Source organism: Verruconis gallopava (assembly GCF_000836295.1).
Source record: "Verruconis gallopava strain CBS 43764 unplaced genomic scaffold supercont1.14, whole genome shotgun sequence".
In the NCBI taxonomy this organism is placed as follows: domain Eukaryota; kingdom Fungi; phylum Ascomycota; class Dothideomycetes; order Venturiales; family Sympoventuriaceae; genus Verruconis; species Verruconis gallopava.
The window spans coordinates 1-23,747 of NW_015622150.1; the positions used below are offsets into that span (position 1 = coordinate 1).

The following is a 23,747-nucleotide window of genomic DNA, read 5'->3' on the forward strand; positions in this document are numbered from 1 at the left end:
TAGTAGTTAGTTTGAATACATTCTCATACTCCTGAAGCTCATACTATTCTAAGCCATAAACATAACTATCTTATTATATTCCTTCCTTAATAAGCTCTGGTTATACATTGTTCCCTTGCTCTAGGAAGCTGAACCCTTCCGAAGTGGCTTACATTAGTGAAGCTAGTCGGTATCGGGAAAGTATTCCTAACACCTGTATAAATGAAATGGAGACTAATAACAGTAAAAATTATATTATAGATAGCTATATTAAATGCTGTTTATTTAATCTAGTAAAAGAATAACTAATGTATACTTATAAATATATACGTCAGATTAGATAACAAAAAAATGCCAAAAAGAATTGCTTGGTCAATACGGGGGTCGAACCCGCGCTATTATGAATGTTAGATTGCTTTCCATGTGACGGAGTCTGTCGTTAACTTACACCTTGGCGTTATTAGCACCACGCTCTAACCAACTGAGCTAATCGACCATTTGCTGATTGCTTGCTTAAGAGAGACTTTGCAAGGATTTGTATATAATGCATCACTTTTCTTTTCTACACGCACTATCCATTACATCTGAGAGTTCTCTAGGATCATTTAGCTATACTAAATAGGTTAATATAATATAAAAAGCAACAGTATATTATATTATCATATAATCCATACTAAAGAATGACTTAATATTATGTATAATTGCTCTTCGCATGACTTCAATATTTTGAAGCTAAATGTTTCCGTTACCAAGCATGAATATTGTATAATCTTGCACTGAAGCACTTCTAAGCTAGGATCTCCGAAAAAAAAATGGCGTAAATCTCATATTATTTTATCAGGTAGAGAAGGCATTATTTAGTTACCTACAGCATGAACTGAGCAAGAAGATAAATAGTCAGAACGAAAAGGTATGATGAAAATTGACCTTCATAAGTAGTAGCACTGTAAAAGCTTAGTCAGACACTTAATATAGAAGAGCTTTACTAGATCAAAGTGGCTATATTAATGCTCCTAATTTTTGCTTTAGCATGATATGTGGCACATAGCCATTATCTTTAAAACATAGATTTTTCCATGCCTTCATTACTTTGCAAACCCTAAAAACAATCCCTTTGGTCATGATAATTTATATCTCCAATACGCCACTCTCTTTCAATTGTGCGAAAAGTTCCGGTTCTAAGAATTTACCTATCGTTACATCTTCTGACAAGCCTTTTCTGCGTCTCGTTTTGAGAACAAAATCTCGAGCTGTTGCCATTGCACTCGCCGCCTCCAATGGTCTGAGTTTAATGTCACGATCAAGTGGGTCTCCAGGCACTATGCTCCATCGGTCAAATACCAGAGACACAGTAGCTTGACCTTGTGTGTGTATCCTGAGGTCGGTTTCGAAGCCGAACGAGTCAATCACAGGAATAAGACCTTTGGCACGATACAACGGGGTACCTGCAATAGGTGCATCCTGCAATACATGTCCACGCCGTCGCTGAAGCACGGTGTAGAGAGAAGATACAGCATCTATTGGACCGATGACTGTGCACTCGTACACAGGTTCCATAAGCCGTGGTGATGCCATGAGGAAAGATGAGTAGCAGGCTCGTCGCGCAGTAGGGATGATCTGGCCTCCACCTCTGAAAATGGCTTCCGGAGCAAGAGATATGTCTGTGAGTCTAAACTTTGAGTTTCGAATAGGTTCCTCACACAGCGGTCCTTCTCGAGTCGCCCAGCTGAACCCCTGTTTAATCGTGTCCCGCACAGAGCGGAGCAACTTAGCATCAACTTCTGAAGGAAGTGTGTCGTTTTGCAGAATGTTAGGACCCATGTCATCAGGGCCAAATGCCCAAATGTTTCTACTCGCAAGAAGGTCGTACTCATACTTCTCTTCGAAGAATTTTCCAACAACTCGCACAGGATCTTTGATGTTTACTGCGCCAGATTCTATGTCCTCAGCAATGCCAGGATCTAAAGGTTCCGCGACCATAGTGATTTTGTTCTTTTTGTTTGGGGTGAGCGCATAGCACTTCATAGCCGAGGTCTCCACAATCGTCTCGCAGAATCGCGTCACAGGATCTGATACTTTGATCTCCATCTCTGCATACATTCTTCGCAAGTCGTGCAGTACACAATCCATGTACAACTCTCCTGTGCCAAGAATGATATGCTCGCCAGACTCCTCTACTTTGGTCGTGATAAGCGGATAGCTTTTGTTGATTCGTCTTAATCCATCTAGCATCTTCGGCAGCTCTGAGGGATTGATTGGCTCAACTGCAACTTTGAACACTGACTCAAACCAGTGGCGTATTGGTTTGAAGATGTAAGCTTCGTCACCATCCGGTAGAGTCTCCGGCAGAATAGTAGCGGTTTTTACAATAGAATTGTCTACGCCGCCGAGTAAGACCCAGTTTCCAGCTGGAACTCCAGAGACTGGTACATTGTACCTTGATTCAGCGATCCACGTGTCTGATATTGTAGCATTGACCATATCCTCTTCATCCTCAACAGTGTATCCCTCTCCCAACACGCGAACTTGATCACCAGGCCTTGCAACGCCACTTAGCACCCTTCCAAATGCATTGAAGCGTTTCGCGTCAACTGTATTAAACAGCTTGGTGATATGCACGACTAGTGGTCCGTCCTGGTGGCATTGTTGCATCGACTTAGCCGTCTTCGTATCCATAGAACCCGTGTAGTACTTTTCGATAAATCTTTTTGCGCCTTGTTCTGGAGAAGGGATGTGTTCCGCAACCATGTCTACAAACCCTCGAGAGGGACCAAAGAACTGCTCACACACTTTCTTAAGCAAGACACGCGCATCACACCGCAGTTCAGATGGCTTCAACTTTATGCCCAGACTCTGCAGTGTCTCATCAAGGTCGTGTGGACCTTCCGAAATGGTGTGGGAGTACAGCTTGTAGATAGGGTCAAGAACGAAGTTGACAAAGGATCGTCTCGATCCCTCCTCGACTCCTTTGCGCGAAAATTTTCCGCTTGATGGGTTGTAATAAATGTCTCCCCATAATCGTCGCGCAAAGTCCTCTGGATGCACCTTTGTCTTAGGATATGCCTCTGTGTACATCTTTGCAAAAGAGCGTAGCGTGAAGCACCAACCCATGCTGCTGCAGGCGAAGGCGACATTGCCTTTCTCCGGGCTCAGTCTCCGCGATTCTCCTCGGCCCGGAATTGTATTCTCTATGATTGTGTTGACTTCTTCCACAACATATTTGAGCTTGTGGTATGCATCTTGGGGAGGTAATTTCAACTCCAAGATTAGCCGGTCCATTTTGTTGATAACTAGAACCACGGGCAGGTCATCGAGAACCGCGTGTTTGATGACCATTTCAGTCATCGACTGAACGCCCTCAACGACATCAACCACAAGAACTACGCCGTCCGACAGTCGCAACGACGAAGCAACCTCATCTGCAAAATTGACATGCCCAGGAGTGTCTAGGATGTGAAGCAGATGAGAAACACCTTTGTTGTTTTCCAGAACTAAGCTCATGGGGGCGGTTTTTATTGATAAACCTCTTTCCCTCTCCAGTACGTGAGTATCTGTGTACCTCAGCTGGTCCTCCCTTGACTTGCCTTGCTTTTTGTCCAACCGGTCTTGGATATTGTGCGTCTCGAGTACAAGCATGTCCATCAACGCGGTCTTGCCATGGTGCAAGTGACCGGCGAGAGAGATATTGCGAACCTTGTCCGGAAAGTTCATGAGATCGGTCATGAACTCACGTGAATAATAGACTGGTGGCAAATCTGACTCTTCAACAGCGAACTTCTTGACCACTATAGGCTCTACAATGGGCTGTGACAGAGCCTGTGTATCCTCCTCTTGAACCATCGTCTCGACATCGCGACCGTAGACCTGCTGCGCTGTGGGGTAGTATTGCTTGTCTTCATGTAAAATAACGGCGTTAGACGGCCCGTCATCAACCTCCATGACCGTGCCATCATGTGCCTCTGTGTGCGCATCGTCAACGTCGTCTAGATATGCGTCGCCTGCTTGGGTCGGCAGGGCTTCCTCCTCTTCCTCTTCTGATACATCTTCACCAATGTAATTTCCGAACTCGTCATACAAATCATCCTCCATATTTACTAATGTCGAGCGAGTTAGCCAACACTGGCCTGCAAGTCGAGAGTGCACACGCTGACGCGTAGCTGCACAAGTGAAGTAAAGATGCCGCAAGCCTCTCGCAGACGGTGAGATCAAAATAGACCAAGGGGCGTTTGGACACCGAGTAGGAAGAGCTAAGTGGTAGAAGCCAACAGAAGGACTCCGCAGCGTGGTCGCAGAGTTCAATTACTGATCTGATGGTCTCGCGCAAGGCCGTGCAATCTTGCAAACATTTTCGAAGCGCAACCGAAGTCCGCCACGTGTTGCGGCCCCAGGCAACAAGGCGCTCAGCCTCGAGCAGTGATCCCCCAGGCTGTGGGTCGCATTTTGATGTGTGAACACAAAGGGATGGGGCTTTTACCTCATGTAATGCTAGTCACGTCAGTCTCCGAGCACATCATGTAATCTAGCTGGATTTGTCTCAGGTGACCGTTCGAATTTGCTTTTCGACTCTCGAGGCTCCGCAATCGGCTGGCGGCTGCCAGAGTTTAATCTACGCCAAGGGGAACGTACTCCAGTGCGTGTACCTTGGCCCAAGCTTCCTCTGCGCTCACCACCCAAAGCAGCGCCACTTTAACGCAGGGATCGCCTCAACCATAAAAGAAAACCATTTTGCGGTGTGCGTATCAGAGACCGCTGCTACTGCTCGCTAAAAGCTCTCCCCCTTCCTCCTACCACTCGCCGCCTACTCCGTGCAGTGTATTCATATCTCCCCAAGGAAAGCTTTCCCAGCAATTGGTGTCAGCATGTCTCAATTTCCTCCCGTCTACATTGTTTCCGCAGCCCGCACGCCCGTCGGCCAGTTCTTAGGGTATGTTGAGGCCCCGGCCATCTGTAACGGAATCTTCAGGGCTCCGGGTAACACATTCACAACAGCTCGCTCTCTGCTCTCTCTGCGCCGAAGCTTGGCTCGCACGCCATCAAGGGTGTGTCTACCTCTCTCGCAGAAGATCAACTCTTACTAACGTCTGAACAGCCGCTGTTGAGCGCGCAGGCATAAAGCCTGAGGATGTTGAGGAGGTCTTCTTTGGCAATGTTCTGTCTGCAAAGTATGCACGTTGACGAACCTTTTTGTCTGCAATTTTCAGCGTCAAAAATCCTAACGTCCATCACACAGCCTTGGCCAGAACCCAGCTCGACAATGCGCTTTAGGCGCGGGCCTCTCCGAAGCCACCGTCTGCACAACTGTCAACAAAGTATGCGCTTCGTCGGTAAAAGCCATCATCCTCGGTGCACAAACCATCATGACTGGCACTGCGAGCATTGTCGTCGCTGGTGGTACTGAGTCCATGTCCAACACCCCGCACTACCTCCCCAATATGCGCACAGGCGCCAAGTTTGGCGACCAATCTCTCGTCGATGGCCTGCTGAAGGATGGCTTAACCGACGTGTACAAGAACGAGCATATGGGCTTGCAAGGCGAAGAGTGTGCGCAGGATCATGGGTTCAACAGAGAACAGCAGGACGATTACTGCATACGCAGCTACAAGAAGGCGCAGAAGGCGCAGGAAGCTGGATGGTTCAGAGAGGAGATTGCGCCTATAGAGTTGCCAGGAGTGAGAGGAAAACCAGGTGTTATCGTGGATAAGGATGACGAGCCAAAGAACTTGAATGAGGAGAAGACGAGGACTCTTCGCCCGAGTTTCAAAAAGGATGGCACAGTTACAGCGGCTAATGCGTCTCCTCTCAACGACGGCGCCGCAGCAGTTGTTCTTGCGTCGGAAGAAGAGGTCAAAAAACGTGGACTGAAACCACTGGCAAAGATTCTCGGCTGGGGTGACGCAGCCCAGAACCCGTCCAAATTCACTACTGCACCAGCCCTTGCCATTCCCAAGGCGATCAAGCACGCCGGCATTACAGAGGACCAAGTTGATGCATACGAAATCAACGAGGCGTTTAGCGTTGTGGCGCTTGCGAACATGAAGCTGCTCGGCCTAAGTGAGGACAAAGTCAACTTACATGGCGGAGCTGTTGCTCTGGGTCACCCCCTCGGCGCCAGCGGAGCCAGAATTGTCACAACGTTGCTTGGTGTGCTAAGAGAGAAGAAACTGAAAATTGGATGCGTCGGTATCTGTAACGGCGGCGGCGGCGCCAGCGCTTTGGTTGTCGAGAGCTTACAGTAGACAACCGACGTACAAAATCGCTTGAAGCTGTAGCTAAATCCCATAATTTAAATGATCAGACATGTGAATGATAAATGCTACCTTTCAATGTTGTGTTTAATGCGTAACCACATGGATTTTGCATGTTCGCTGTCAACCACCACCATAGCTAAGGGTCATGGTCTTGGCTTTCCTGTGGTTCTTATTTCTTTAAATCTCTGCTGAAGCAGAAAGTTCATAGTTAAACTAAATTAAAAATGATTACATGATAACGAGATGCTATGACTAAATGCTTGAGACGTATTCATCAATAATCAAATTCACTACCGGGCTTCTTTGAATGTTATTTTGTGGCCAAAATTTATGAAAAGACCGTCTCAAGGAAACATGGAAGCGTAGTATTGACCGTGCTGCTGTTGATACAGTAGTCCCTACAATATATGTTTCAATTTGTTTTTCCTCACTACATGTCTGCATAAACACCAGCATCGCCTGGTCTTGCAAGCTTCGAAAGCCGATTAACTGCTCTGGAATTTTCTTCCACCTTGTCGTCCCATTCGCCCCATTTTAAGACTTACACTTTGATCTATTTTGTTTCATGTCCGGTAGTCCCTCCAAATCGCGATACTGATAAACTGTTCTGTCTAAGAGTTCGCTCACGATTACTCATATAATTCAGAAGGGTTATGCTGCAATTTGTGTTGATAGCAATTGAATACCTAATGCTCATTGATTTCTGTATAAAAGGAAACTAGTGTTCTTCTCCATAAATGAGAGCGATACCAAATTTCAACTTGTGAAATCCGCATTCACCGAACATGATACGTTCGTACCAGACTGTGTAAAAAAAGAAGGTAAGAAGAAAATACATTCGTAACGCATAAAGAAGCATTTCCAGCTCCTGCTTATCCCTCTTGGATTCTTAGCTCAGATGGAATTATATCGAATTCCGTTAGCTCTGTTGACCGAATCCAAGTCTTGGCGAGCCTTGAGAGACATCGAAAACGACGTACTGGCTCTTCAAAAATATGTCACCAAAAATTGAAAAGCCGATGCCCGTGTTGGACTGAATACCACCAAAGCAAGTGATTCCACTTGAATCTACTGGTGCGTAATTCATATAACTTCCCGGAACTAGGATTAATTTATGTCAGCATCTGAGCAGATTCTCGCTGAATCGTACTAACCCGTCCGAGTTTCTCCGCCAATAATCAGAGAAAAATCAGGAAGGGATGCGCTACAAGGGAATGTGTAGCCTCCTTGGCTGCTATCGTTGACTGATCCGTCGACCTGCTGATCTGTTTATCTTTAGCCATGGCTGTCCTTTATTGTCAAGGTCAATTTCACTTATCAATGCCTCGCATGGTCATTGATAGGGACCCAATCCCTATAATGATCAAAAAGAGCTAAGCACTGACAAGGGCTTTTTCTTAATATTAGAGGTGGGTCAAGATGACTTATAATACGCTAGAACCCAACGTGAGTTTCAAATCTTTGTTTTACGATCTTGTACCATGCAACTTACTACAATATGCATCGACAACATCGCTGTCTATCAGAAGTAATGTGGTTCCTGTGTCTGCAATACCAGTCATTTGGGAGTTCTGTTGACTACCGCCAATTGCGTAGCCATCAGCATTGAACATCCAAAATCCCTGACTGTCATCAACGTCGGCGTATACAAGATCGCCTGTGAACTTCGAGGTGTCAATATACTAGATAAACATCAACAAAGCTGCCTCAAATTCAGAAAGAACAAACGAACTCCAAAGTCATAGTATCCTGCTGCGCCTTTCTTGAGATCGGCCGCGAAGAGTTGCGTCTGTAAAGATGACTTCACTGTGTCGAAGAACGTGGTAGCTGGGTTTGGTCGGACAGTGTTGATGCTGCTGAATGCGAGACCCACTAGGCCATCATTGGCAGTATCTTGAACGAACTGCGATGAGACCGAAGTGGCGGCTTCTACAGCTTGAGATGTTGCAGTCACGCCACCTACGCAAACTTGAGCAAATGTTCATAATTTCTTAAAGAAAAGAAAAGCATCGTACCAATGACGACTTTATCAGCATACACAATACCGCTTGCTCCACTACCGTCTCCATAGGTGATTGACCAGGTCTCGCCAGAGAGCCTTTTGCCGCTGGATGTTGAGTATAGGTCGTGCTGACCTTGCTCTCTCGCCGGTAGCTTATCGGAAAAAACCCATCTAGATGAGTTCAGTACGGCGTTTTAGATATCACTGTTGTTTGAAACCCACAGATCCGCCGAACCCGTATCAAAATCAAGATTCAGAGTGGTCGAACCCACGGTTACTGGACAGAGATACTCCGAATCATATTGCTCAGGATTAGCCGTTACAGTACCCGAAGCTGCGGCCTTTGCGACATTTGCAGGTGTCTGCTTGTTGTATTTGACATATGCCTTTTGAATCGCCGCAGCGCCGTTTTTCAAGACCGTGGATCCTTGGACTTGTTCGACACGGAACGCACCTGCACTATTAGCATTGGCATCGAACGGGGCAGCAAAAGAGAAGCCAGTAAAGCCGACAAAGCCAGCCAAAAGGGTCACAGAGCTTATAGTATGCATGATGAATATGAGAACAGGATGAAGTTGAAAATCGCAGACATAAATGAAAGACAAGCTTCTTGGACTGCTGACCATGAAAGCGACGTGGCCGACATCAACGACCTTATATGCATCTCCTATGATCGATTACGCGCCGTCATCTGAAGCAAGTAGAGTCAGCAGATCGTGAACTTCCTCATGAGGAACTACCCCGTTCGCCAGCGATAAGAGCTGATACACCCAGTATCATATCGGATGAAAGATATCGAGGTCGTTCACCTTCCAGTTCAGGTACTTGAATTGTCCTTTCAATTCTAATTCCCGCTCTAATCTTCTATCCGTAGCGTAGCATACTTGTTTTAACTAGGCCGATACTGGAAAGAACTAGAATAAAGAGAAGTGCGCGACGAGAACAGTCTTGCATGACGCGGGTCACGTCGGCAAGAGGATGTCCCATCAGCAACACTATCTACAAGCTTCCTAGCATTCACGCCGCTGAAGCTTAATGCGGATCTCAAAAGATAGGTAGGTCATTTTGCGGACCGTGCAAGGTTAGGAAGATCACATGGCGCCCGCACGTCGTCGGACAACCAACCAGAGCAACAACATCAGCGGAACGGTCCATTCCACCGCAGTTCTGGATCTGAGCGACAATCAAAGACCTTCTTCAATAAGATAGTAGCATGGAGGAATCCCAGCACATCGATTAAGACTCTAATCTCTTTCACCCTGTCATTCCGAAACGCTAGTTCCTGGCTCTTCGAAGCCACGTCCGATCTTGGCCAAATCTAAGCAAGCATCTCGACTTTAGGAAGGGATGATGTCCACGGCTTCAATAGCGCATGAGCTTAGTGAAAGGACATCGAAGACAGATGCTGATGACTTTATGGAAGGTGTCATGAGTTTCATGCAGATGATATAGCGGTGGATCGGCAGTGTTATAATGGACTGAGTCCATAATACCGAAAACCAGTGTCGGCTGACCAATGACCTCTGTTCGCATCATAGTAAATCCAAGCTTTCCGTTCGAAAGCTTGGTACCGTCGGCTCTAATGCCTAAGTTGAATCGGCATCATATTTTTCCGTCGAGACCGTAACTCTGGCTGCATTTGATGTAACTCTTGTAAGCGACGATTCAATCATGGCGCTTCAATAGCCATTAGTTGAGGAGCGTTCCAAGTTCAACACTTGAGACGCTTTAGCCCAATGGCGGGCGTGAATAAAGGCTGAGAAGTTAGCCGAGGCAAAATTTACGATCGAATAAGGGCGAATTGGATGCCAATGGGTGCCATACCACCCGATTTAAGTTCTCGATACTCGACAAATTCTTGTTTCGCATGCCTCCCAGTCTACAACTCATCAATACGTGCGTTGTCTTGATTTGAATAGAGTAGCAACTTACAAGTTTTGAGTTGATTTCGTGTGAAAATCTGAGTCGTCAAAGATGCGAGTTGTGGATTGCCTCCGTTTGTTCGCTGATCGCTATGACTCCTTAGAGCAGTGCAAGATTACCACTGAAAGCATTACGCCACTGGATATAGATTATGATCATTGAGTCGGAAAGGTTCTGTCGATTTTACCATGCGGACCCCGATGTTGTTACTTGGTAGAGGTCAGTATAGACGCCCACACAAGAACTATCGTGGTAAGGTGATGCATTCTCGCGTGGTAATCGAGGATAAACTCCAGCATTCAGTGCTCAATCGTCCAGGTGGCTCAAGATTTTCATAGCAAATTACTTGAAGCTTCAGGACTCCTAGGGAGAGCTTCAGGAGTAGTTTTAAAGCTACCTCCCTTTCGGATTCTTAGAGAACTACGGTGGTAAACGCATCGAAACTTGAACTGTACATTTGCACGTTTATTCGCGAATATTGGCGTCGGGTTTAAAGATGATAGACTCATCAGTCGTATCTTGAAGTTGGGGGGCTTAACTGAGAACAGAATCGGTGTTGCTGCTCTTTCATCCAAAAGAGATTTTTTTGAATAAGGGGAGGAACAGGCAAGTTCGTCTTTCCATTAGATGGCGAACTCGTGTTGCGGTTGTGGCGTGAGGGAAATTCCGGTGATGCTATTTTTGCCCTGCCAAAACCATCGATGAGTAATTTACGGCAGTACTTGGAGGCTCGAAATCTACCTTGGCTGGGTAAGGAATATTTGGCAAAGATGGATTTGAGCGCATTAAGCATACTTGATGCATCTGATGTCTGCATTGCTCGGTGTGTATTCTCAACTGTATTCTCCTTCTTTCAGTTTTCTTCCTTTTACTACGATAATATGCTTAGCATTAGTCTCAAAGCCAGAACATCTAGGCGGCGGCATTCGCAGGATGTCTGAAATCGAAATAAAGAGAAAGCTTGGACATCACTTGAGTCTGAAAAATAAATTGAATAATATATATTCTATGTACCATGCAAAATACTCAACTCATTGCTAAGAGCACAGTGTCGTTTCAATGACACGGTGGGACCATACGGATAGAAAGTGTGAGGCTGAATGCCTTGTGGCCTGATCGTCATTTCCTCGGTCCTGGTGTCCTTTGGACATCGCGGATGTCCCTAGATCCAGGAGCCTCCATACATGAGTCCACGATCAGATACCAAGCACGAGCAATGCTGCGATTTCTATCGCTGGTATTCTTCATATTCGCCTTTGGCTTCGCCGAGCACACCTCTAACTGGGCTGTTCTTGTGTCCACGTCGCGCTTTTGGTTCAACTATCGCCATCTTGCCAATGTTCTTTCGCTATACCGCACTGTTAAACGTCTGGGAATTCCAGACTCACAAATCATCCTAATGCTTCCTGACGATATGGCATGTAACCCACGCAACGCGTTCCCTGGCACAGTGTACAACAATGCAGATCGTGCTCTTGACCTATATGGCGACAATATCGAAGTTGATTACAGAGGCTACGAAGTGACAGTTGAGAACTTCATTCGCCTCATGACGGACCGAGTTGGAGAGGACATGCCGCGGAGTAAAAGACTGCTGACAGATGACCGGAGCAATATCTTGGTCTACATGACGGGCCACGGCGGCAACGAGTTTCTCAAATTTCAAGACGCGGAGGAGATCAGCGCTTTCGATCTTGCAGATGCCTTCGCACAGATGTGGGAGAAGAAGCGGTATGTCCCATTTATCTGCCATAGCCCTCTGGTTTATACTAATTGTGGTCATGTAGATATCATGAGATACTCTTCATGATCGACACTTGTCAAGCCAACACCATGTACTCCAAATTCTACTCTCCTAACATTATAGCCACCGGGTCGTCCGAGATCGATCAATCGTCGTATTCTCACCACGCGGACAATGACGTCGGTGTTGCCGTTATCGACCGCTACACGTATTACAACCTTGACTTCCTGGAGACTGAAGTTCGTGAGCCCTCGTCCAAGAAGACTATTGGAGATCTTTTCGACAGTTACGATGAGAGCAAAATACACAGTCACCCAGGTGTACGGTGGGATCTTTTCCCCGGCGGGGAGGTTGAAGGACGGAAAAAACTCGTTATGGATTTTTTCGGCAATGTGCAGAATGTGGAGATAAATGAAGAGACTCAGAACAAGTGGAACGAGACAGCTTGGAGAGAAGATCTGGTGCAACTGCAGAGGATGATTGACCAGGCGAAAAAGAGATACAATAGCAGTGTGAACCCGGAGTCGGAGATTGCTATAACCGAACAACACATTCCGATTAGAGGTGAGAGGGCGGCAAAAGTAGCTGCAGAAGAAACTTTGAGCAAGCAGATTGCGGGTGCCGCGGCACTCTTGGGATGTTTTGGCTTGTGGTTAGCCGCCTCGTGGTTCGAAACCGGCAAATGAAGCACTGAAGTCGGAAATGAGGGAATGTAAAGTGAATGTTGGACTAGTCGAACTGCGGTTCGCGCTAGAGTCACTCCTTGGGACAAATTCATGCAGACAAATTCATGCGAAAGGCCCATAATGCTCCCATTGGACATAACGTGCTAGTTCTTAATCAGAAGGCATACACTAGCAAACAGGTCAAGTCCTGGGGATGGCGGGCGGGTTTGAGTCTCACAGGAGTTGAAATATGGAATGAAGAGCCAAAAGGGACATGCATTTCAGCTGTTGGGTTCTTTCCGCACGTGGATTGAAAATTTTTTAAGACAATAAGTTGCATTAGGCGCAATATTAGATCATGTTGCGATAGCTCTTTGCCTTGCTTGTTCAGTTTGGCGACATCACAGCCTTCGTTTTCACTGCCCAGAGTTTTTTGTGCGCTTCTTCTGCTTTGAAATCCACATCATAACTTGTTTATTCAATTGAACTTTGTTGCTTCCAACGTCCTAGAACGAATGCAATCCACATATAGTTGATATATCTCGTAAGTATAACATCCTCGCCGTGTCACAAATTACTGACCTCACTCCATTCAAAAAGTTCCTTATGACGATGTCTTTCTTCACCAAATTGCAGCATGGTAACAAGGCGATGTCTCCCTCAATGGGCGGGTATCGGGGAATGGATAGTAATATAATGCCAAGAGTAAAGCTGCGCATAGACGATCATTCGGAGAATCGTTTCAGCTGGTTCTGTACGTATAGATCGCAGATGAAGAAACGAAGGAAAGAATCAGCTGTTTACAGCTTCAAAAGGGAGCAGCCAAAGCTTACTTTCCTGTTTTGCTGAATGAATACATTTATATTCGTATAATTGAACATCATGCAGGCGCGTGATCGATTTTGGAACAGGACAGCCCCCCTGGCATCCGGTAATTTCAAACGCCTTTCGATCGTGCCTAGCGAATAGTCTCCTATCTTACTATATCAAGAGCTAGAAGAAAACCCAGATGCTATTTTCATTCGCCAGTCAAGTCCAAAACACTCACCTCACTCATTCGAAATCGTCTACCCATTTTAGGTAGGCTAACATTAATCGTTCCAATGTCATTTGTCATATCAATTGTGTCAATCGCAAAACTACCAGGCAGGCTCTCGCGTACACGATACACGCTTTGAAGATGCTTTTCCTGTATATTCGCGCGCGAAAGTCGCACTTCGTCTGTGAGACACGCCAAGCTGGACACCGAGGAAGAGTCTTTCGACGATAATTGTCCCAGGGACGTTGGGCTATCGTCGACCTCATGCTGCTGCAGAGCTTGAAGAACCGGCTCCGTAGCGACGTCAAGTTCGGGCATTTTGGTTAAATCTTGAATCGTTACGTCTGCTGGGGTTCCGGTAAGATCTACGTGATCGATCATGTCCGTAATATCTAGTCGCGGGCATCGGTGCCCCACTCTTCTTGTGGCAATAGTGGACATTGGAAGTTGTGACCCGCCCTCGTCTGAAATCATTTTTGATGGGCTTTGGACGTCGCGTCTCCTTGGTGAATAATAATCATATATGCTAGCCTGTCTAATCGGCGAAGAAGAGAGAATAATCGCGTCTTTCTTCTTGTGTCGCCGTGGAGTTGTTCTCGCATCTTGATCATTGACGTGTATTGAGCGAGTGTTTGGAAGCTTCGGACGTTTAGATACGGGAAGCAGTTGCGATGGCGATGGTAGCGATATTGGAGATTCAGAATTTGATTGGAATAGATTCTTCATTGTAGTCTCGGACCTTTCGTTCTCCATTTGTGCGCTCGATGCCATGACATCCGTAGGGAGTCCCCGCAGAGGGGAAAGTCCACGCTTAGCTCCAGGCGACGGAACAAAATCTGGAAGATCATGTGACAAGCCATTGGACACAGACCGGTACGGCTGTGGTGTTGATATTAAATTGACGACTTCGATTTCGTCATCTGGAAGACAGGGCTCTTCCAGCGGAAATATAGCTAGCTTGCCATTCCCTAACCAACGATGACCTAATGCTCTCGGCGAGGGCCGATCTGAAGAGTTTTCAGGAATGTTCGAAGAGACACCTGGTTTCAAGACTTTTGTGAAGTGCTGTATTGAAGTCGAGGGTGCTTTATTTTTGCTTGCACGCGTTCTTCTCGGCTCCTTTGATGATCTCGCCAATTGAGATGTGCTTCGCGGAGATTTAGTGGGCGTCGGAGTGCTCATTACAGTAGCGAACCGATCTAGCGCACCTTCCCGCGTGTCTCCGATACTTGCAGAGTTTTTGTTCTTCTGTCTTGCTGTTCTTCTTGCTTCTCGGGTTGTATTCTTGCATTCCGCTGATATGCTCTCCTTCCTGCTACGTTCCCATTCTCTGACGGTTAAGGGAGCCCCAGCCCTCACGTATGACTCCAATACCCATAGCTTTTCAACCTCGGTTGGATCATAACGTGACGGTGCTTTCTTCTTTGTTGGACTGCCTGGAGCTTCCCTGTCTCCATAGCCTGTCCGGCCCTCTTCATCAGAACTTTCATTACTAATCTCATCGTCTGGCTCCTCCACGGCCAGATCAATCGGTACAAGCTCATGAGGCGTGAACGTGATACGCAACTCGGCAACATGATCGGCGGAAACATGGTTCCTCCTGCCATGTATAGCTTTGATATATGGCTCCTCATTTGTAGTTGGTTTAGCGGGTTCATGAAGACTTCTTGCTAAAGCTTCGCCTTTCATTCTTAGCTCTCGAACTAAAAGGGCCGGTGCCAGGTTTCGAATAAATTTCTTTGCGCCGCTAAGGTTTGTCCAGTCGAAAGCATCTGCAGTGAAAGAGCGTAATTTCCTGAAATCAATATCCATATCCCACTTCAATTCCGCTTCCAATTTTCTAATTTTGTCCATGGAAGATACGACAGGATGTGTATAATAGCCAAGTACCTCTGGGTTGGGAAAATCATCCGGTATGGCCAGTTTTCCATGTTTGCGACTGAAAAATTTATTCTCGTTTGTATGGAGCTCATGGGCCAATCTCTCTTTCCAGTCTCTGAGCCTGTCGACATCCCTCCTAGAAATCTGACACAATTCGTGACCAAATCCTGCTCTCGCAGCTTCGCATGCGGTTTTTGGTCCGCAGCCTGGGATTCCTTCCGGTACGTAATCGCCACCACTCATGAGTGCGACTAAGATCATTCCTTCTCTATCCATGCCTGAGATATCCTTGGTTGTACACGCATCATAAAGATTGACATGAGTAGGCACTTTACTCTTGTTAGCCTCGGGCGTCCAGTTTCGAAAAGTCAAGCCGCTTCCGAACATGAGCGTATCCACATCTTCACTAAGCACGGCGTCTACGACACCTTCCCTCTGTAGGAGAGCGCATTCTGCTTCCGCCTCTCCAGGGGCTAAGTGGAAAGGCAAACCAAATTGCTTTAGCAACTGTTTTGCGAGAAATTCGGGAACAGACGCGACATTTGGGCCAGTGCGTTTATTGCGCTTGAAAGGCGGTTTATTAGGCCCATCGAAGACGAAGAGGGGGTGTATAGACAGGGAAATTAGGCGAAGTAGTCGATAATAGAACGTACGGAGGGCTGGGTTTGACCCGCCTGGCTGTAATGTGAGCACTGTCAAATGAGATTGCCGAGATACGTGTGTTTACCCTTGCTGGATTGAATCTGAAATAGCCAGATAGAGATGTCGATAGCAATGCGCAGCGGTCGACCAGTCTTCTCAAAATGCTCAACAGCGACCTTAGAAAGGGCTATACGTCGGCCGGGGCCGATTTCCTTGTAAATGCTGCGAGCTGATTTAGCATACTTGTTTAGTGTTTGGAAATTAAAGCGCTTACCCATGGATCCCCATAGCCTCTATTTAATCTCGCTCCCACAGGGCCATTTCTAGTCTACTTAGTGCTTCAGCATTCCCTAATAAAGGGTTGGGAAGCCATGATTCCTCACGGTTGTTTGTTTTCAAGAGTAGCCAAGATCCTCTTGCCGCACAAGGAAAGCCATACGCGGATGCTGATTGGCTCGGAGAAAGACTTGGCATGCATTTGTTTACAGCCAAAAGTCAACAACACCATCCTGCCGCAGCGAACTTTGAGCGGAGTCCATCTTAACTCCAAAGAGCCTCACTGCAAACCCCGCGTGTTCTGAGCAAGCCATTCTATGTCTAAGAATGAGCGGGCTCAGTCCAGATACTCCGGATGAGCTCGCCGCTTCTTTGGGCGTAAGATATCCCTCTCCTGCGCGTGCGAGAACGAATGTCGCACTTCGCAGACGCGATCTTGTCCCAACCCCTCTGGCGCCACGATCGCCGAATTTGTCCCCTCGAAAACAGGAAAATCTAAATTTGGATGTTACCTCATCGCTCCTACGTCGAACCTCGCCTTCCAAGTCTATGTTCTTTGATCCGGATCCCGAGCAGGATGTTGCAGAGAGTCCATGGCGTATCAAGGTTACGGTTCAGGCAGAACCACGTCACGGTTCTTCCGTGTCGAAATCTCCTGCTCCTCGGATCAGAACTGTACGTGTCCCACTCAAGGATGCTGACGTATCTCCTGCGGGTCAAAAATCTGCGGTTGGAAGGAAGCGGAAATCTGAAGCAAACTCTGCCGTCAAAAACAGAAAGGGAACTCCCATGAAGAGGCGATCAACTAGGCTTTCAAATGGGCTCAAGCAGGACGACAGTATACATGAGGAAGACACACCAATCGAATTGTCAAAGGCCCTGAAACGGCGAAGAGGCAGACCAAGGAAGGATATGCCTCCGAAGGAGCTTAACATTGCCCAAGGACAACAGCATGAACTCCCATCTGAAGTTGATACGGAGCCCATGCAGCGATCATCACCAGATCTGATACGTGATCGAGTTATCAAGATGAGTCAAGACCAAAAGAAAGTCAGACAAGGAAATCAGCAGGAGCACGAAGATGCTATTCACGTTGACAATTTCGAGGATGATGCACATGCGAACGGGCAGCTGCTTTTGGTGAATATTGATCTAAAGAATAATGGAGAACAAAAAGAAATGCAAGCGAAAGAGGCCCGTATCCGGAAGACTACTCCTGTCACAGAACAAAATCTTAATCAGAAATCATTCGATTTCACGTCACTAACACCGCTACACTTGAAGCACCCTCTTCCTCCCACACAAAAGGAGCAGACTTCGGTACGTCAACATATCTCTGGAAAGAATGCACATAATGGAGCGTCCAACGACCCTCTGGACCGCTGGAAGCATCGTTTCACACCGCTTCCACAACGTGACTCGCCTGGAAAGTCATTACTGCCGCAAAGCAATCCCAGTTCAACGCCGACTTCAGAAAGTGATGCTTCTATGTGGCGCAGCATGATTTCTGGTCAACATCGCAAAAGCCCACATCGGGTCATATCATCAACGAACCAGATAGCAACGGCTTTTGAGCAACCTGAGTTTGGGGGTGATTATGAGGAAGAGATGCCCGAAAACAACACGCAAATAATGGGTGATACGACAATGATGCAAAGTGAAGACTTCAGTATGGTTTCTCTCAGTTCACTCCCCAGTGCCAAAGATATTCATAGCAGCATTTTTGAGCAAAGTGAGAGAGCGACAACAGGCAAAACCTCATCAGCAGAGCAGTCAAGACTTGCGAAAGTCATAGCATTTTCACCTCCACTTAGTCAGGTTATTCAGTCACAAACAACACACCAGATGGCCGAAGGAGCGGTCGAATTCATTGGCGCAGATTCTAAGAATCCACAGGCCACAAAAGACGCCTCGCCAGAGTCCGATTTGCGCCCAGAGACTCAGCACAAGTCTTCGCTATCTTACCACTTCAACCCTATCATTGATGGTAGTAGACTGACACACGCTTCCGATAATCCTTCCCTGAGGCAAGACCTGCGTACCACAGGATCAGGCAAACCTCCCCAGCAAAGGCCTGACAACGGAGATAATCGCTTTCCGACTCCTAGTTCGGGTGAGAAGCTATCACCAACGCCTGAGTATCCTGGTATGAACGCTTGGTCCGACGTCATTTACCCAGAGCTAGTCAACTCGGAACATCATGGGAAGATCCAAGATACGCCGACGAAGAGCGAAGCTGATATGAGTACCCCTCCTGCAACTCCACAGACTGATAAGTCGCCAAATGCCAGCGGCCAGCGAGAGATGAGACCCTCATCATCGAGCTCAAGGAGATCGTTAATTAGTGGGTTGAAATCCTCTCGAATAATTTCTTTGGAGAGAAAATGGCAGGAGGAGCGTGATAATGTCAAACGTACTCTGGCTTCGGCAAAAGGAGACGTTGTGCATGTCGAAAGTGATGCGGAATCAACAGCTGGAGATGGCGCATACACGCCTGCAATAAATGAACTTTCGCCAAGTGTTCTTTCAATTCAGAACGAGACTGCGGATATATGGCAGGACATCAGTGCATCATATGAGGAGCCACCTAATATCGTGTCAAAGCGCAAATATCGTTCAGCAGAGTCGAGACTGGCGATTCTGGAGCGTCCGTCAAAGGCCGCTCGTACTGCACAGAGGCAGAACGCTTCTTCATTGAAATCGGTAGAAGATGGAGAGGCACTTTTCACGCCCAAAAAATCCTTTAACACTGAAGAAGGTATTAGTAGTGTTCATCGCCGCGCCAAAACAAAATCCGACATATCCGCAATCTTCGATCGCTTGGGCAACCGGAACCAGAGCGATGAGCGTGTCAAGCAATCCGTTCAAGCACCGACGGTAGAGGCGAGTCGAATGAGTCAATCATATGATGTTTCACGAGTTGATACAACGGATATTTCTGCGCTCTCTGATGTTCGCCAACTACACAACGAGGCGATGCAAGCCAGAAGACAGCCCCCGTTTCCTTTGATGCAGCGGGGTACGACCACGACAGTGCCAACGAAGCTAAAGTCGGTTGATGATACATGGACTACTAAAGCCGATGAGGACCTACTGAAGACAACCGAGCTGGACGCCAGTGGCCGAGTTATTGAGGAACAACAATCCGTCACCTCTTTCACGGGTTTGCGTCGACCGGCTCGTTCACTTTTCAGACACAGTTCTGATAGACGAGGTGCAGATTCGTCAGCCAATTCAAGCGATGTGCTGCTGCAGCAGTCTAATCAAGCTTCGGCAGCCTCATCGTCGATTTCAGTCCGCGGTATATTCTCCTTCATCTGGAATGCAGTTACGTTCTCGCAACCTTACACTCCTCCCCCACGTCCCGACCATCCTATCCTCTCTGGTCGCTCCGCGGCTTTTCCACAACTTCCGCGCATCCAACCTTGGTCTCTTGCACATTGGCAAACACTGGACAACTTGTACCAATACTACAAACGCAAACCCCATCACTTTTCTCCCTCACGCTCAGCACATCCTGACAACAGAAATGTCATCACGCCAACCTGGAAAAAGTTTGTGGGCGTAATTTTCGATCATTGGGGATACCGAGTTAAACTTGAGGATAGCCATATTGTTCTCGCTATTTTGTTCATGCAGCTGCTCGTTTTACCCAGCGAGAAAGAGTACATCAGCATGTACGGAAAAACATTAGAAGTGACGTGCGACTGCGCGTATCGATGCGGAAGGATTACAGAGTGGGATGTGCTGGTGAAACTCTTCGCTGTTGTAGCGGGAGAGCTGATTCGGGAAGACGAGAATGAGGGCAGACGTGTGAGACGCGACTTGACGCAATTTCGATACAGGCTTGCTGGGCAGCATTGGAAAGATATGACAGACACGATTCCGGAACTGTGAGCTTTGCTGTTGTAGCGGTGATACCCTAATTGTACTCTTGGCCCAAATGACAGTTGAAATGAATTGGTTTCTGCGATGTTCAAATGCCTACGATTGCCATGCCCAAATCAGAAGCCTAACTTTGTGAACGACGTGTCAGCATTCATGTTGGCACACATTTGTTCACTTCAGACAATGCCTCCAATCCTTGGGAGTAATTTCGGAGTAAGACATGTATGGCATACCACTAGTAAGAGGATGAAGGGGTGGACGGGATTTTGGGTGCGATCACCGTTTTTTTTTTTTTTTTTTTTTTTTTGGATAAGAAAGGACTGTTTCACCGACTAACATCTTAGTAATACATGACTTTATCGCTTCGGATGACATGGTATCATAGTCTCCAATCACTGCTCATCTCTGCAAGGTACAGCGAAGAGCAGAAACATGACTGAAAATTGATTAAAACAGATTCACAACCGATCATTGCTTCCACAACTGTAACAAGAGCATTATTTGACTTGGAAGTGTCAATCCTCGTCAAAAATTTGCAATGCATTTTGTATCACCGTCTCGATAACTTTTGGTTGCATAGATGCGTCAGCCATAGGCCCATGGTGCGGTCCCATTAGTGTTGGCCTGCGAGTTGTCGTCAGCGGTTTTTCTCATCGATTCGAAGTACAGGGGGGCAACGGAAAACGTGGGGAGAATACTCACGCGAAAATTACGGCTAGCGTACTACTGGTCATGCGATTCGCCTCCCCATGCTCTACTACTCTATGAAGATGCAGTGTCAACGCCCGAAGAGTGGCATAATTTGGATCCGGTAGAGCGTTGATGATTGCGTGAAGACTGTCTCGCCTTACGATATCATCTTGCACTTTGGCAGCTTCAATGAGCTCGTTATAATGCTCGCTCGTAAAAAGCGGATCACTTAGCTCACGGAAGAACATTTTCAACAGATGGGCCGCATTATTGACGTCGTGGAAGAAAGCCTCTGGGTTCTGGAAGTTTACACGCTCGGCGTTGTGGTCAAATTGCGACTTCAGCTCAGCAACTTGATTCATGTTACCAGGAATACGATAGATACCCTCATGATCTAGGCCAAACAAGTCAACGGCTTGAATGCATTGATAGACAATCAGTGGCACGGGTGACTGATCGCGACGGAAAAGTTCATCAAGGCTAAGACCAAACACGGGTTTTGCGGGCGCACCACCACTACGACCTTCTCGCGTTGATGGCCGAGGCGCGGAAGCTGGTGGTCCAACTGCAACAGGGGGTAAGACTGGCGGGCCCGATGGACCGGATGGATATGGTGAACGACCATATGGCTGTTGTCCTGGATAGGCAGGGTTAGGGGGTGGTCCATACCCGCTGGCGGCGGATGCCTGCTGGAGAGTTGATCCTGGAGGGGGTGCTTGGACCTGCGCAGGCGCAGGTGGATGGGCTGGAGCACCGTATAAATCACCGCGGTCATAAGAGTTGCGTGCATTGTTGTAACTATTGAAGCCATGTTTAGGGCTAGAAGGTGCTGCTTGGTTTTCTGGAACTGAGGCTCCATATTGCTGCATCGGGAAAGAGGAAGGCGCCTGAGCTGGCGGCGGCTGAACGGGACCAGGTGCATACGCTGGTGAATACTGTGTAGGCGACTGATCCTTTGGCGGAGCAGCAGGCTGGAATGATGGCTGTTGCTGCTCGGGCGGCTTGTATGGCTGGCCTTTTGGGGCCAGGGACTGCATAAGGTAATTAGCAGGAGGCGAAGATAGTTATTGCAAAAGAATGAGTAAAGGCATCCCATAGATCAAGGACTTACAGGGTGTTGCTTGTATTCGATTTCGCCACCTCGCGGTGGGATCTTCGCTCCGAAGCTACGGACGTAGACCTGGAAATCTTGCAAATTGTCGATTTGCATGATCAGCTCTCGCATGCTCGGCTGGTGGGGCGCATTTGGCTCGTTCAATGGGCTGACAAGCAAGCCATTTGCCAGCATCAAGCGCTCATTGAACGTTGCGAATTTCTGCATTTGCAATGTGAGGCCTGCATCGCATTCAGTGATCAGATCCTCCAATGCCTTAATCGCCTGGGGCCTCGTAGTGTTAAGCAACTCCTGGCGTTGCTGTCGCGCATATTGGACCTTGGCCTGGTAATCTTTGTCGGACATTTCCACCTTCGCTTTAAGTTCTTCCTCACGCTGCTCTGCCGATTTCATGCCACGCAAACCGAAGTGTTTGCCTCCATCACCGGTTCTAGCGTGATCGTACTGCTCAGCAAATTGGTCATATTTTTGCTTTGCCTTTTCCATCTGCTTCTCTGCGTCCGTTGCCTTCTGCTCGGCACTCAGGCCGATTTGCTTCCAATTCTTGCGACCTTTTTCCATTTCAAAGGCCAGTGTGTTGAGATCTTCGTGCATTTGGTGCAAATTGAGTGCGAACTGCAGACCGTTCTCGGCCATGCGTTCGTGCAAGTTCGTGACAGCTTCGAACTGACGAGCATACGATCCTTGTCTTGAATCGGCTTTTCTAATGTCCTGGTGTGTAGTCTTGCACAGTCGACGCAACTCCTTCGCATGTTCATCCTCAATCGTAGATCGCTTCTTCAAGAAGCTCGAAAAGTCCTTATGAGCGCATAGTCAGAATAATACGTCTACGGATGTCTGTTCGACTGCTAAATTGCGCGTCGCTTCTAGACTAAGAGTACAGGTGGAGGTGAAGCGGCGCGTACCTTAACTGATGCAATGCTCTGCTTGAGTCTGTTCAGCAGTGTGCTCACTCCTATATCTGAGTAGAGGACGCTGTCGACAGCTTTCTTAGCAGCCTCATCGATGGACTGTCTTGCTGGTGCTGGGGACGGGTCGGAGGGCGGAACATGCGCTGTAGGTAGCGCTTCATGTATAGGGGAGACCGGCGACGCAGGTGCGCCATTCTCGACGTTGTTGTCTGGTTCTTGCATTGCTTCGTGCAGCGACAGGAGACTCCAGTGGTCGGAAATTGAGGGAGAGAAGGGGGGACCGAAACAAAGGCGGATGCGGAGAAAGGTTTAAGCTCAGCAGCTGTACGGCAATGACATGCCCGGAACAAGGGCGAGGTCAAGGTCAAGGTCAAGGTCCGCGCAAGATGATGTGGCTGAGGATGCGCCGCTTGCCGCATACGTGCATGGGAAGATGTGGCTTGACGCCGCGGCCTGTCCGGCTCCCATCATGGCTGCCCTTGCGTGAGTATTAAGTCCCCAATATTATTGCTCAAGTAAAGAAAACACATGGCGATGATTGGCGCTGACCTCTCAATAGGCACTCACTTCTCCTTCAGCTGACACACTCCTACCCTTTCGGCGCGCAGGGCGTGTCGAGAAGCAAGGTGTGCTGCACTCGAGCAATGACTCGCGGCGAAGCGATGAACGTAGTTTGTGGCTTGGATCCTGCAGCGGCATTCCAAGTGCTCTACAAATGCATGTGTGAGAGATCAACCTGACGAAA

General features: G+C 47.5%; 7 protein-coding genes and 1 non-coding gene across 10 annotated transcripts; 3 read left to right on the forward strand and 5 right to left on the reverse strand.

Annotated features, from left to right (window-relative positions):
• Positions 1–348: 348 nt before the first annotated feature.
• On the reverse strand, positions 349–475 carry PV09_04733. The gene has a single exon. It is a non-coding gene; the product is annotated as a tRNA-Ile (tRNA).
• Positions 476–875: 400 nt separating this feature from the next.
• PV09_04734 (uncharacterized protein) lies at positions 876–4,368 on the reverse strand. The gene has a single exon (XM_016358140.1). It carries the CDS (start codon positions 4,066–4,068, stop codon positions 1,108–1,110), a length of 2,961 nt encoding a protein of 986 aa, XP_016213758.1. The 5' UTR covers positions 4,069–4,368; the 3' UTR covers positions 876–1,107.
• Positions 4,369–4,629: 261 nt separating this feature from the next.
• Positions 4,630–6,303, forward strand: PV09_04735 (uncharacterized protein). Its single transcript, XM_016358141.1, has 4 exons — positions 4,630–4,903; positions 4,969–5,018; positions 5,069–5,141; positions 5,210–6,303. Exons 1-4 carry the CDS (start codon positions 4,839–4,841, stop codon positions 6,213–6,215), a joined length of 1,194 nt encoding a protein of 397 aa, XP_016213759.1. The 5' UTR covers positions 4,630–4,838; the 3' UTR covers positions 6,216–6,303.
• Positions 6,304–6,895: 592 nt separating this feature from the next.
• On the reverse strand, positions 6,896–10,770 carry PV09_04736. 3 transcript variants are annotated; one of them, XM_016358144.1, is made up of 8 exons: positions 10,162–10,770; positions 10,054–10,108; positions 8,452–9,985; positions 8,243–8,400; positions 7,960–8,186; positions 7,720–7,909; positions 7,382–7,661; positions 6,896–7,328 (listed from the first exon to the last, which is right to left on the reverse strand). In XM_016358144.1, the coding sequence occupies exons 3-7, from the start codon at positions 8,853–8,855 to the stop codon at positions 7,642–7,644; spliced, it is 999 nt and encodes a 332-aa protein (XP_016213762.1). In that variant the 5' UTR covers positions 8,856–9,985; positions 10,054–10,108; positions 10,162–10,770; the 3' UTR covers positions 6,896–7,328; positions 7,382–7,641. The 3 variants fall into 3 exon arrangements, with proteins under 3 accessions (XP_016213762.1, XP_016213760.1, XP_016213761.1); XM_016358142.1 differs by having other exon boundaries at positions 7,382–7,492; positions 7,723–7,909; positions 8,452–10,108; XM_016358143.1 differs by having other exon boundaries at positions 8,452–10,108.
• A 558-nt stretch (positions 10,771–11,328) lies between these two features.
• PV09_04737 (GPI-anchor transamidase) lies at positions 11,329–13,113 on the forward strand. The gene is made up of 2 exons (XM_016358145.1): positions 11,329–11,883; positions 11,940–13,113. The coding sequence occupies exons 1-2, from the start codon at positions 11,369–11,371 to the stop codon at positions 12,580–12,582; spliced, it is 1,158 nt and encodes a 385-aa protein (XP_016213763.1). The 5' UTR covers positions 11,329–11,368; the 3' UTR covers positions 12,583–13,113.
• Positions 13,114–13,377: 264 nt separating this feature from the next.
• Positions 13,378–16,504, reverse strand: PV09_04738 (uncharacterized protein). Its single transcript, XM_016358146.1, has 3 exons — positions 16,398–16,504; positions 16,209–16,345; positions 13,378–16,155 (listed from the first exon to the last, which is right to left on the reverse strand). Exons 1-3 carry the CDS (start codon positions 16,409–16,411, stop codon positions 13,580–13,582), a joined length of 2,727 nt encoding a protein of 908 aa, XP_016213764.1. The 5' UTR covers positions 16,412–16,504; the 3' UTR covers positions 13,378–13,579.
• Positions 16,505–16,662: 158 nt separating this feature from the next.
• On the forward strand, positions 16,663–20,380 carry PV09_04739 (uncharacterized protein). The gene has a single exon (XM_016358147.1). It carries the CDS (start codon positions 16,727–16,729, stop codon positions 20,294–20,296), a length of 3,570 nt encoding a protein of 1,189 aa, XP_016213765.1. The 5' UTR covers positions 16,663–16,726; the 3' UTR covers positions 20,297–20,380.
• Positions 20,381–20,572: 192 nt separating this feature from the next.
• Positions 20,573–23,346, reverse strand: PV09_04740 (uncharacterized protein). Its single transcript, XM_016358148.1, has 4 exons — positions 22,997–23,346; positions 22,089–22,889; positions 20,990–22,008; positions 20,573–20,911 (listed from the first exon to the last, which is right to left on the reverse strand). Exons 1-4 carry the CDS (start codon positions 23,222–23,224, stop codon positions 20,803–20,805), a joined length of 2,157 nt encoding a protein of 718 aa, XP_016213766.1. The 5' UTR covers positions 23,225–23,346; the 3' UTR covers positions 20,573–20,802.
• Between the last annotated feature and the right edge of the window lie 401 nt (positions 23,347–23,747).

Coding starts and splice junctions, on each gene's coding strand:
- PV09_04734 (XM_016358140.1), bottom strand. CDS start 4,068: ATGGAGGATGATTTGTATGACGAGTTCGGAAATTACATTGGTGAAGAT.
- PV09_04735 (XM_016358141.1), top strand. CDS start 4,839: ATGTCTCAATTTCCTCCCGTCTACATTGTTTCCGCAGCCCGCACGCCC. Junction 4,904..4,968: donor CCCGTCGGCCAGTTCTTAGG/GTATGTTGAGGC, acceptor CATTCACAACAG/CTCGCTCTCTGCTCTCTCTG. Junction 5,142..5,209: donor GGCAATGTTCTGTCTGCAAA/GTATGCACGTTG, acceptor TCCATCACACAG/CCTTGGCCAGAACCCAGCTC.
- PV09_04736 (XM_016358142.1), bottom strand. CDS start 8,855: ATGGTCAGCAGTCCAAGAAGCTTGTCTTTCATTTATGTCTGCGATTTT. Junction 8,187..8,242: donor TGCTGATAAAGTCGTCATTG/GTACGATGCTTT, acceptor AAGTTTGCGTAG/GTGGCGTGACTGCAACATCT. Junction 7,493..7,722: donor CGATGTTGTCGATGCATATT/GTAGTAAGTTGC, acceptor AAAGATAAACAG/ATCAGCAGGTCGACGGATCA.
- PV09_04737 (XM_016358145.1), top strand. CDS start 11,369: ATGCTGCGATTTCTATCGCTGGTATTCTTCATATTCGCCTTTGGCTTC. Junction 11,884..11,939: donor CAGATGTGGGAGAAGAAGCG/GTATGTCCCATT, acceptor GTGGTCATGTAG/ATATCATGAGATACTCTTCA.
- PV09_04738 (XM_016358146.1), bottom strand. Junction 16,156..16,208: donor TCAGATTCAATCCAGCAAGG/GTAAACACACGT, acceptor CATTACAGCCAG/GCGGGTCAAACCCAGCCCTC.
- PV09_04739 (XM_016358147.1), top strand. CDS start 16,727: ATGAGCGGGCTCAGTCCAGATACTCCGGATGAGCTCGCCGCTTCTTTG.
- PV09_04740 (XM_016358148.1), bottom strand. CDS start 23,224: ATGCAAGAACCAGACAACAACGTCGAGAATGGCGCACCTGCGTCGCCG. Junction 22,009..22,088: donor TCGAATACAAGCAACACCCT/GTAAGTCCTTGA, acceptor TACCTTATGCAG/TCCCTGGCCCCAAAAGGCCA. Junction 20,912..20,989: donor ACGCTAGCCGTAATTTTCGC/GTGAGTATTCTC, acceptor GACAACTCGCAG/GCCAACACTAATGGGACCGC.